General features: G+C 40.4%; 1 protein-coding gene across 1 annotated transcript; it reads right to left on the bottom strand.

The window, feature by feature from the left end:
- Positions 1–1039: 1039 nt before the first annotated feature.
- Positions 1040–12367, bottom strand: LOC133977036 (unconventional myosin-Id-like; the record flags this gene model as incomplete). The annotated part of the gene is made up of 4 exons (XM_062415179.1): positions 1040–1247; positions 9034–9200; positions 11028–11160; positions 12293–12367. Coding segments are annotated over 4 exons (583 nt in total), but the record flags the coding sequence as incomplete, so codon positions are not given.
- Between the last annotated feature and the right edge of the window lie 495 nt (positions 12368–12862).

A 12862-nucleotide genomic window follows, 5' to 3' on the forward strand; every position in this document is an offset into this window, starting at 1 on the left:
TCACATTTAGTTCCTCCAGAGGTTGAGTCAGCCTAATTTAAGCCGCTTTGGATAAAAAGTGTCTGCAAATGTATAAAATGTTAACAAAAATATTGATTTCTTCATCCTCAGATCTAGAATAACACGGATTATCAGCCCAAATATCGGCTCTCTAGACACAGCTTGATCGTTTTCATGTATTTTTAATGCCTTAAAAATGACCTTGTTTTCTATTTCAACAGTTTTTGCAGCCTGTTGACACCAGAAACAGCCAAATGGTTAAAATTGGAGTAGTAAGCTGCATGACCATCAATGCACAAACAAATCTATACTGAAAAATAGCTTCTAACTAGATATAAGCAGCTTCTCTTTTACTGCCCCAAACTCTGCAACATCTAACAATTATAAATGTGAGACATGCTTATAAGTTAACAGGAGTTGTGTGGGTGAAAAAAGGCAGACAGACAGAAAGAGAGAGAGAAAAAGAGAGAGAGAGAGAGAGAGAGAGAGAGAGAGAGAGAGAGAGAGAGAGAGAGAGAGAGAGAGAGAGAGAGAGAGAGACCCAGAGCCACAGAGAATAACGCTAATAATACAAGATTATAGCAGCTCTAAAAATATCTCTGCACTTGTATAACTTTGGGTGGAAAATGTTTTTTTCTAGTCTCTGAGGTTTTATTCATATGCAGAACGAAGGCTGCTGAATTTCAATGAGAACGCAGCTCGAGCCATGAAACCTCTAAAAGGTCCTAATCAGAGGTATTCACAATGACACATGTTGGACAAAGGAGCTCTTTCATTATCATCAAATACTGAAAAAGGATAAATGATATTTGTTGATTTAGAAATATGATGATTCAGTGGTAACAGGGGGGCATCTGGTCAAGATATAACTAATAAATATACTTAAAAGTGGTGTTTTAGCTTCATAAAGCAGTCATAAAAAAAGGAAAAACCCTGATTATGATGACTTATATCTGTAATGCATTTAGTTATTTAGACTTTCAAGTAGTCCCGTCACTATCTGCCCTCGTTAAACACCTTCAACGAGCCGGACTCTCACCTTTTGGAGGAAGAGGACGATTCTCTGGACCATTTCCACCCTCTGATCCTCCAGGCTGAAGAGGGTGCGAGGTGTGCGGATGAAGACTTTGGTTTTGCCGTAAGCAACGTCGTGGTCGAAGCCGCAACCCTGCAACAGCCTCTTCACTGCGTCCTTGTCTGACGGGAGGTCGTGGTTCGGCCACGTGAACTCTGAGATCATCTTGTACCTGCAGGAGGAAGAAAAAAGGTTAGAAGTGTTCAGTTCAACATAAGATACAGCATTAATCGTCATTTATTAGATTATACTGCAGATTTTGCCCACAGCTAACTTGTTATTCATCTTTCTGTGATCTTAATTACATGCCATGCTTGAATACTGTTTAGACCTTTCAAACTATTGGAGGTGCATTGTGTAATTTCAGTGTAGGAGAACCTGCAGCGGCTGTGAAACTGCATGAAACATGAAAATGCCTCTTTAAAGTGAGTGTTTGGTTTGTCAACAAACAAATAAACATAAAGAGCTTATTCTACAGTAATGAAAACACAAGAATTCTTACTTTCAGATGATTATACATTGAATTAAAACATATTTATGAGTATTGTATTCCATTTCTGCCATGGCCTTTCTTTTAGATGCCTTTAAATTCTACACATTGCACCTTTAAAGGATGAATTTTGTATATTCTCTTAATGCTATTTTAATCTCATCACCAGAGCCAAACCAATAATTAATTGATTAACGGACAAGTATTGTACATGTCTACAGCCTGACATGTTTTCTCTTCTCCATAGACTTCAGTTAGTGTCCAAAATCTATTAAAAACATGTTAATGAGCCACAACTGTTGCACTAAGTGACATGTTACTTACTACTGTAACATTTTTTAATCCTATATTTAAACAGGTTGTCTCATTGAGATATAAATGTCTTTTTCCAGAGAGACCTGTGTACAAGAAGCTCACACATACATAGAGATAAACAGACAATAAATAATTCAGACATATAATTACAAATTAAGAGAAACATGTTCGAATTAAGTAAAATAATCCAGTTTTAAAATCCTCTAAAGCTTCATTTGTGTGCAGCAAATTATTTGAAACATTGTTTACCAAATTCAGTGTTTACAAGAGGTTCAGATAAAGTTAAAATATCCTGAGATGTGACATTATAGGTGCTTTGTTTGAATGCAATTAAAGAACAAAGATAACTGGGAGGTTTTTCCAATAAGGCTTTATAGATAAACAACACACATTACTGCTCCCTCGTGTCTGTTAAGGCGGACCGACACACCTTTTGTTAAGATGAGGCAATGAGGAGTAAGAAATATATCACCTGTTATAATGTTGGTTTGTTTAGAAACGGCTCCAAAGACGAATAAAAGCAATAACAATTCCAGTCTCAGGAGAGTTTGGCAAATTGCACATTGAGCTGAATGCTTGTTGTGTTACATATAATTACCTCTCGTCTTTCTACTGAAGTTCTTTGAGAGGAAAACAACAACAAGCTAAAGAGAGGATCTGTAAATGAAACGTTGTGCTCACACGTGAACGCTGGCTTTCTAAAGAACTACTCAGTGAGAGAAAACGTGATCACTGTTATTAGTCTTTGTTGTTTGGAGTACTAAAGCACAGAGGAATAATATATATATATATATAAAAGGCTTTAGATTCATACACAAGACTCATAAGTAGATCAATTCACTCTGCACACAAGATGTGTTGACAGGAAGAAGAATATAGAAAAATATGCAGCTGTATCCTTGAAGAGCAAAACACTTTACTCCTACAATGGCTGCAAACAAATATGAGAATAATTATTATAACATGCATCTACAACCCAACATACTGAGTAAATAGACACTTAGATTCTATTCAGTATTAAAGTTTGATTGAGCAGCATCCTTTTTTTCCTTTCCGTCCTTCCTTCCTTCCCTCCCTTCCTTCTTTCCTCCCTCCCTCCTTCTCTCTCTTTCCTCCCTTCCTTCTTTTCTTCCCTCCCTCCTTCCTTCTTTCCTTCCTCCCTTCCTTCTTTCCTCCCTCCCTCCCTCCTTCTCTCTCTTTCCTCCCTTCCTTCTTTTCTTCCCTCCCTCTTTCCTTCTTTCCTTCTTTCCTTCCTCCTTTCCTCCCTCCCTCCTTCTTTAAAGATAAAAATGAATGAATGTATTCCCTCCCTCCTTCCTTCTTTCCTTCCTTCCTTCCTTTCCTTCCTCCCTTCCTTCTTTCCTCCCTCCCTCCTTCTCTCTTTCTTTCCTCCCCCTACCTTCCTTCCTCTGTCCTTCTTTCCTCTGTCCTTCCTTCCTTCTTTCCTCTGTCCTTCCTTCCTTTCCTTCCTCCCTTTCCTTCCTCCCTCCCTCCTTCTCTCTTTCTTTCCTCCCCCTACCTTCCTTCCTGTCCTTCTTTCCTCCGTCCTTCCTTCCTTCTTTCCTCCGTCCTTCCTTCCTTTCCTTCCTTCCTCCCTCCCTCCCTCCCTCCTTCTCTCTCTTTCCTCCCTTCCTTCTTTCCTTCCTTCCTCCCTTCCTTCTTTCCTCCCTCCCTCCTTCTTTAAAGATAAACATGAATGAGTTTATTGCCCAGTGTTCATGCAAGGCTTGATGGATGATCTCCAGAGCTCAGTGTGCTGCTGTCATGCACTCACATTCCTTCCCTGTGCCGCCATGCATGTCAACAAAAATAAGGCTCTTGTGATTTGTGTGGGTTGTTTTGACATTCAGAAGCACTTCACAGGAGGAGGAGAGGAGAGGAGGAAGAGGAGAGGAGAGGAGGAAGAGAGGAGAGGATATCACTGCTACTGGACTATAAATAAATAAATAAATACATAAAAAAAGGTGACAGCTTAATGAGCTTGGATTTAAAACATTTTATGCATTTTTAACCTTGACTGTTCCTTCTTTTCCTTCCTCCCTCCCTACTTCTCTCTCTCTTTCCTCCCTTCCGTCTTTGCTTCCCTCCCTCCTTCCTTCTTTACTTCCTTCCTCCCTTCCTTCTTTCCTCACTCCCTCCTATCTCTTTCCTCCCTTCCTTCTTTTCTTCCCTCCTTCTTTCCTTTCCTTCCTCCCTTGCTTCTTTCCTCCCTCCCTCCTTCTCTCTCTCTTTCCTCCCTTCCTTCTTTTCTTCCCTCCCTCCTTCTCTCTCTTTCCTCCCTTCCTTCTTTTCTTCCCTCCCTCTGTCCTTCCTTCCTTTCCTTCCTTCGTTCCTCTCTCCTTTCCTTCCTTCACTCCCTCCGTCCTTCTTTCTTTCCTTCCTTCCTTCTTTCCTCCCTCCCTCCCTCCTTCTCTCTCTCTTTCCTCCCCCTACCTTCCTTCCTCTGTCCTTCTTTCCTCCGTCCCTTATTTCCTCTGTCCTTCCTTCCTTTCCTTCCTCCCTCCCTCCTTTCCTTCCTTCCCTTCCTCCTTCCTTCCTCCCTTCCTTCCTTCTTCCTCCCTTCCATCCTTGACTCGAGGACAACAGGAGGGTTAAAGTGTCTAAAGACATTTTTCCAAACATCAAAAATCAAACCCTTCGTCTTGGGGGGGAAAAGTCACAGAAAAATGAAATAATTGAGATTATGAGGCTATTTTTAAGCGAGCGGTGATCCCCTCAGGCTTCAGAGATCCAAAGATCCTCTTGCGTGTGAACAGCCTGCGTCCCGTGTCGCTCCACACAGCCGACCCAGTGGCAGCGCGGTGATGTAACACCGAGTCCAAAACACATCAGTGAGGCCGATCGGCAGTGACGGGGGGGGGTTGGATGACTTGTTAGCATGTGATGCAATAAGATTCATTAATCCTCTATTCACATCGCTGTTATCCAGAGAGCAGGGTTGGATGTTTTTAAAATGTTTTTATTCATAAAATGAACCAAAGTGGGAAAATATAGGAGTATAAAGCAGCTGTTATGATGATCCTCTCTCTCACAGCCAGATGTGCCAATGCAGTTCATGTCATTGATGCAAGTCGCTGTCAGTGAATGCATCACGCAACACACTTCACTATGGATTAGAAAGTAATCACAATGTACTGTCATAATCAACATAAATAGGTTACAGTATATGCTTCCTGTCAGCCTGGGTTTTTAGTGTTCCTTAAATTATGTGACATTGCACTTTGAACCCAGATAAACTATTTTTTTTCATGATGCTTTGCAGAAATCTATGATAAAAATGAGAATAAACGGATTTAATTTGTCTGTTTTGATGTCTGACTTCTATTTTATTTTGATGCTTTCCTGTGAAGGGGTCAACCTTGTTTTTACCGACATCTCTGCAAATCTCTGAACAGGGAAGGAGGCTACTCATGGTCCATTTACTGCGTCATTACATAGTCTAGATCAGGGGTGTCAAACATACGGTGCATGGGCCAGAATCGGCCTGCCAAGGGCTCCAATCTGGCCCACTGGAGGCAAAGTACGGAAACTGCCGAAAAGTCATTCAAATTTTTCTGCTGCTTTAGAAGTTTATCCCCCACCCTGAGCAGAATATAATACTCTGAGAAAACAATAAGTACATATTGTGGTCATATTTAAAACGTTCATATATTGAACATTGTGCAAAATAATGTCAATCAGCAGCTTCTGTACAAAATAATATGAAAAAACTGAGACATAATATTGCTGAAATGTCACTAATCTTTCAAAGTAATAGATGAGTTATTATAGTAAAGTTATTATATATTATTAGTAGTTTATTATGCAATGGTTTTACTGGTCTGACCTACTTGAGATAAAACACCTCTGCTCTAGATGCTGTGTCACATAAGTGCTGACAGTGAAAGTCCACGTCTGATTTTCTTTACTTAGATTTCTTTTAATAGCCTTTTTTTATTTAACATGTTTTAAATTGTTCATAGTTGATGTTGACGCAGCATAAATCATTGAGGAGGGGAAAACACTTTTGTCCTCACTGGTGATAAAAATAACTCAGGGATATATAGAGCAGAGGAGGGTAAATCCCCATCACCCCCCCCCCCCCCCCTCCCCCTGCTAGTATCAACCAATGAGGGCAGTGTGTGAATGTGACAGATGGGAAATAAGGGCAAAGTCACATCAAGTGTGTATTTGTTAGTAATACAGTTTCTGTGTAAGTTTGCTTTAAGGATGAAATCTTAAGCTCATGAACGAAAGGTCTCATTTTTTTTGCATAGTGTGCATATATAGTAGCATGATGCACGTGACTCTTTCTGGGTTGCATCTGACGTCGCTCCCATTTCTGCTCAGCAAGAAAACCTGCAGCGACGTCTGAGCCTCTGAGGATCCGTGTCTGTCCGTTATAAAGTCAGTGAAGTCTTAACCCTGATCTGACCGGACCCATCAGCCTCGGCTCTTTCTCCTCCGTCTCTTTTTGTTACGAGTCGCCGAGGTTGAAACTGAATTCTTATGAAGCATCGCGTGTTTCAGACTTTGCACAGTCAGCATTTATTAAAGGTTATTTTGGTGATGCAACTGATGATTCATTTTATTAATTAATTCTTCAGGCTATATGAGATGTCACCAAAGAAATCTTAAGACATATTTTTTTGTGCAACATACAGTCTAAACCCAAATAAAGTTAATTTAACATAATATTAAAAACAGAAAATCTCTGGAAACTGGAATCCGAGAATATTTAATAACCTGATAATTGATCATTTTATCGTGATCAACCATCTGTAAGACATGAATGATTCTGAATAAATTTAAAATTAATTAATTAAGTGATATTTTCTGCCTATTTTAACCTATTACAGACATTGTTTGAATCAGTGTATATTTTGGCAGCCCACCACCTATAGGACCCTCTGACTGTCTTTTATCATTTTATAACACTTTAAACTACTTTTAAATCCAGTGTGAAAACTTAACTTAACTTAAATTACTTTTATAATAATGTATTTATTTAAATCACTGTGAGTTGCCTTTGCATAAAGAAAAAAATTAGCCTTTTATGCAACTCAATTTTAATACATTTTTGGGTATTTGTGTTGTTGTTTATGGCTGTTATTCATTTTTATTTAACTTTCAGTGAAGCTTAATGTGTTTAGTTATTGACAAGTTGATTTTTAAATCTTTAATAACCACATTTAAGGGATATTAATCAAAAAAATGTGTGTTTATATTGAGTATTATCCTTAAATAATTATTGGTGAAGACCTAAAATCAGGTATTCCATGCATATTTAAATAGAGATAAGTATACACAGCATAGCATGAAGCATTTATAGTCTAATTTACTATTATTTTCCATATACAAGCCTTTAAAATACATAAAACTCAACACTGAAATACAAAAATAACTGCTCAAAACTCAAACCACTGCTACATAATAATAATTCATAACAATGACATTATATATGGAGAAGAAAAAGTTATTTTATATTACTCATCGAGCAGATTAATGCTAATTGGACAGTAAAGAGGCTTTTAATGTCGGTTGTTGAGCTTCTGTTTGAATTAAACATGAGCTATTAACGCAGGTCATTGACTCATAGTTTTGTCACTTCACAAAGTGGGGTCAAATTTTCATATCGCTCTCTTTTTATAGCAATTACAATCAAATCTGAGAGTTTTAAAGCTGAAAAAATCAAGTTAGAGGACGAGAATATGAAGCTTGTGGGAACCGAGTGAACCGCTGCGATGATGAAGGAGTTATTTTATTTGATGGCCGTCGGAGATGCGACTGATTAGCTGCGAGATTAGATCAGATGCAAGCTGATAAAAGGGTTACGCAACACATATTTACACCCCACAGTTAGGACTCCTGATATCCTTCACAGCTGGGGGGGGGGGGGTTCAGCATGTTTGTGCAGTAAATGTAGAGAATTACTTTAATCGCTTCTTCTAGCCAGATTTCTTTTTTTTTTTAAACTAGACCCACGAGCAGATATTAACCTTCATTTCACATCCTTGCTGCACTGCACACAGCTTCAGTCTAACACACCTCTGACTGAATGCATATGTTATATAATGCATATTTTCTTCATATATGCAACATTATTTTTAACATACATTAAATTACAATTACTGGCCCACTGGATAACTTTACAAAGTATGAAAATGACAAAAAAACTAATTCAATTTTTCAATAAAACGCACCTCTAATGCTATTCTCACTTATCATGCACAGTCAAGAACGTCCAATTTGAGATAACCGACTTGCAGTAAAGATTTTTTTTTTTTAAACTAGACCCACGAGCAAATATTAACATTCATTTCACATCCTTGCTGCACACAGCTCCAGTCGAACACACCTCTGACTGAATGCATATGTTATATAATGCATATTTTCTTCATATATGTGACATTATTTGAAATTATAATTATAGTTGTGGTCATTTATATATTTTTGGTAGCTCCTGCTGTATTATCTAGAGCAGGGATGTCCACTCTGGCCCATTGGATAACTTTACAAAGTATAAAAATTTTCCAATAAAAAGCACCTCTAATGCTATTCTCACTTATTCTCACTCAGCATGCACAGTCATGAACGTCCAATTTGAGATAACCGACAAATTTGTCTCGGTGGGTTTTGGACACATTTTATCAGTATCTCTTTTACCAGGGTAACCCCCAAATTGACAGCCGTGGATCCAAAGATTTAGTTCATATTTGGGAGTATTTATCTATTGTGAACAAGCTTTTTCTGGCTCACACAAAAGCACTTTAATGACACTGAAACTGGCAAATGCCAAAAAAGACTTAACACCTAATAATGATGCATTTTTGAAGGCTAAGACTGTTGAAATCTCTCTCATTTCTCTTGAGACATTACAAGCTGTTCTTCTGTTTTGTAAAAAAAATGGATTATTATAGTAAAGTTATTATTATTAAAGGTTATTATGCAATGGTTTGCAACCCTTAAACTAGAGTCTGGCGTGAATGTGTGCAATCTTATAGACTATTATTACACCTGAGAGTAAAAACTGACTATTTCCTTCATGATACACACCTGAATTTGTATCTTTGTACTAAAATCAGGCTCAAAATATTTCAGGAGAGCAGAGAAAACAATCAGGCGTTATCACACATGCATAGGTGGTGAGATTGATTGATTAACAGCAGCGTACCTCTGCAGGAATCGGGGGTAGGTTTGTCTGTAGGCGAAGCCGGCCCGGCGCACTCTGACGTTCTCCAGCAGGCCGAGGTACTCCACCTGGTGGCGGCAGCGCTCCTGCTCGAAGAGTAGAGGGGACTTGACGTCGTTGGGCTTGATGCAGCGAACGTAGTACGGCTCCTACAGAGGGAGACAGAGAGCAACATGCATGTCATTTAACGCTCACATACTGTTCATATTCTACCATCGCTGTATGTTCCCCTCATAAAAAGTGTGTTTATCAAATGTTGAAGCACAGATGTGTTTAGAAAGCATCAATAGTCGATCTGACTGATTAATAAATGTGATTAACCCTCCTGTTGTCCTCGAGTCAAGGAAGGAAGGGAGGAAGAAGGAAGGAAAGGAGGAAGAAGGAAGGAAAGGAGGGAGGGAGGGAGGAAGGAAGGAAGGAAGGGAGGAAGGAAGGAAGGAAGGAAGGAAGGAAGGAAGGAAGGAAGGAAGGAAGGAAGGACGGAGGAAATAAGGAAGGAAGGAAGGTAGGAGGGAGGGAGGGAGGGAGAAAGGAAGGAATGAAGGAAGGAAGGAAGGAAGGAAGGAAGGAAGGAAGGAAGGGAGGAAGGAAGGAAAGAAGGAAGGGAGGAAGGAAGGAAGGAAGGAAAGAAGGAAGGAAGGAATGAAGGAGGAAATAAGGAAGGAAGGAAGGTAGGAGGGAGGGAGGGAGGGAGAAAGGAAAAGAGGAATGGAGTAAATAAGGTAGGAAGGAAGGACAGAGGAAAGAAGGAAGGGAGGGGGGAGGAAAGAAAGTGAGAAGGAGGGAGGGAGGGAGGGAGGGAGGAAAGAAGGAAGGGAGGAAGGAAAGGAAAGAAGGAAGGAGGGAAGGAAAGACGGGGGAGGGAGGAAGGAAGGGAGGAAGGAAAGAAGGAAGGATGGAAGGAAAGAAGAAAGGGGGATGGAGGAAAGAAAGAAGGGAGGAAAGAGAGAGGAAGAAAAGAAAGAGAGAAGGAGGGAGGGAGGGAGGAAGGACAGACAGAAGGAAGGAAGGAAGGAAAGAAGGAACAGTCAAACAGACAGGGTCAATTTGACCCGGGAGGACGACACGAAGGTTAAACCTTGATTCATGTTTCAGAGAGCCATCAGTTTTCACTGCTACATCATAAAAATAAATCCTCATAACTACTATCTTATTAAAACTATTAACTATTAATTTAACTAAAAACACATGTAAATAGATACGGAGATAATCTGACCCAGAAGTATGTATAACATTTTAAAATATTTTAATTCTAGTGGATTTTGTGCCACTTTAAGTCATCAAATTTCAGGTTAAAAGAACATTTGGGTTGATTTTACAGCTCTAAAAAGTAAAAATGGGTTAAATTACACCCTGGACATTATGTAAGGGTTAACATATTTTCATTTTTGTGGATTTTGGGTCACTTTAGATCACTTTAGGTCATCAAATTCCAGGGCAAAACAACATTTTAGGCTGATTTTACAGCTGTCAAATATAAAAATGGGTTAAATTTGACCCAAACTTGGATGTAAGGGTGAAAATATTCTAAATTGTGTTCAAATCCTCATAACTACTATCTTATTAAAGCTATTAACTATTCATTTAACTAAAACACATGGCAATAGATACGGAGACCCAGAACAGCCTCAATGGACAAACATTTATAGCACCTTTACAAAAGTAGAACATATTATAATATTTTAATTTTTTGTGCATTTTTTGGCCACTTTAGGAAAAGTGATCAGTGTCTAAACGGAGCAAATTTGACCCAAACAGTCTGTGAAGGGTTAAAATCTATTATACAGTATTTAATCTGTATCAGGCTACAATGCTGATCAGTCTGGAGTCGCTCATAATGAGAAACAAGATGACATCACATGCATGCAAATGTGTAGAAATTGAGATTCAACAGAAGTCACAGTGATGAGATGTGATTTAATCCACATGCTAATTATGTAAATATAGTTATTATAATAATGATCAGATGTGCTCACCTTGCAGGCCAGGTTGTCCACCAGCGAGATCATAGAGTTTTTGAAGAGCGTGGCGGCTGTCAGCGGCCGTTTGGTGACCTCGGTGATTCTCAGTTTACCCTCAGGCCACATGGTCTTCAGTACTGGGTTAGAACTGGACACGGAGAAAAAGAAAAGCAGGAATAGATGGTTGAATTAATTTAGTTTATTACATTTAACTGTCAAGAAACATGGACAAGAAGTTTGATAATCCAGCATTCATTAAAAGTGTTTTTATTTTTACTTTTAACCCTCCTGTTGTCCTCGAGTCAAGGAAGGAAGGGAGGAAGGATGAAGGAAGGAAAGGAGGGAGGAAGGAAGGGAGGAAAGGAAAGAAGGAAGGAAGGTAGGGGAGGAAAGAAAGAGAGGAGGGAGGGAGGAAGGAAGGAAGGAAGGAAGGAAGGAAGGAAGGAAGGAGGGAGGGAGGGAGGGAAGGAAAGAAGGAGGGAGGGAGGGAGGGTGGAAGAAGGGGCAGAAGGAAGGAAGAAAGGGGGATGGAGGAAGGAAAGGAGGAGGGAGGAAGGAAGGAAGGAAGGGAGGAAGGAAGAAGGAAGGAAGGAGGGATGGAAAGAAGGAAAGAAGGAAAGAAGGAGGGAGGGAGGAAGGAAAGAAGGAAAGAAGGAGGGAGAAAAGAACAGACGGGGTCAATTTGACCCCGTCTGACGACACGAAGGTTAAAGTGCAAACATTGTGATTTGCAGGAGCTCAGATCATTTATTCTGTTATTATTTAAATCTGAGTTTTTGGCTGTTGGCCCAAATATCTGCTTCTGGCCTCAGTGAAGAGTCTCATAAAATGCTCATTACACAAGTCAGGAATTACTAGACCTCTCATTTATATACAGAGAGCGAGCAGCAGGAGGAGGAGGAGGAGGGAAAAGAGGAGGAGGAGCGGGAGGAGGAGGAGAGCGAGCTGACAGGAGGAGGAGGAGGGGGGATGAGGAGGAGGAGGAGGAGGAGGGAGGAGGGGGAAGAGGAGGAGAAGGAGGAGGAGGGGGAGCAGCAGCAGGAGGAGGAGGAGGAGGAGGGAGGAGGAGAAAAAGAGGAGGAGGGGGAGAAGGAAGATGAGTTGGGGAAGGAGAGCAATCAAAGTGCAGCAAGGAAGACGGTGAAGAGTGTGTGTGGAGGTGACTGAAGGAGTGTGTTTGTGTATTACATAGTGTGTGTGTGTGTGTGTGTGTGTGTGTGTGTGTGTGTGTGTGTGTGTGTGTGTGTGTGTGTGTGTGTGTGTGTGTGTGTGTGTCTCACCTGTTGTACAGCAGTCTCTTGAAGTCCTGGAACAGAGTGTCTTTGTTCTTATCAATGAAACCAACGACTGAGTACCTGTGAAAAGAGAGAGAGAGAGAGAGAGAGAGAGAGAGAGAGAGAGAGAGAGAGAGAGAGAGAGAGAGAGAGAGAGAGAGAGAGAGAGAGAGAGAGAGAGAGAGAAAGAGATCAGATGGACATGGACTATCTCCCTCTGTACAAGAAGTTTGATCATCCAGCATTCATTAGGTATCATTAAAAGTGCTTTTATTTTTACTTTTAACCCTCCTGTTGTCCTCGAGTCAAGGAAAGAAGGGAGGGAGGAAGGAAGGAAGGGAGGAAGGAAGAAGGAAGGAAAGGAGGGAGGAAGGAAGGGAGGAAAGGAAAGGAAAGAAGGAAGGAGGGTAGGAGGGAGAGAGGGAGAAAGGAAAAGAGGAAGGGAGGAAAGAAGGACGGGAGGAAGGTAGGGGGAGGAAAGAAAGAGAGAAGGAAGGAAGGAGGGAAGGAAAGAAGGAAAGAAGGAGGGAGGGAGGAAGGAGGGGCAGAAGGAAGGAAGAAAGGGGATGGAGGAAG

This window comes from Scomber scombrus, unplaced genomic scaffold (genome assembly GCF_963691925.1).
Source record: "Scomber scombrus unplaced genomic scaffold, fScoSco1.1 SCAFFOLD_464, whole genome shotgun sequence".
NCBI classification, from domain to species: Eukaryota; Metazoa; Chordata; class Actinopteri; order Scombriformes; family Scombridae; genus Scomber; species Scomber scombrus.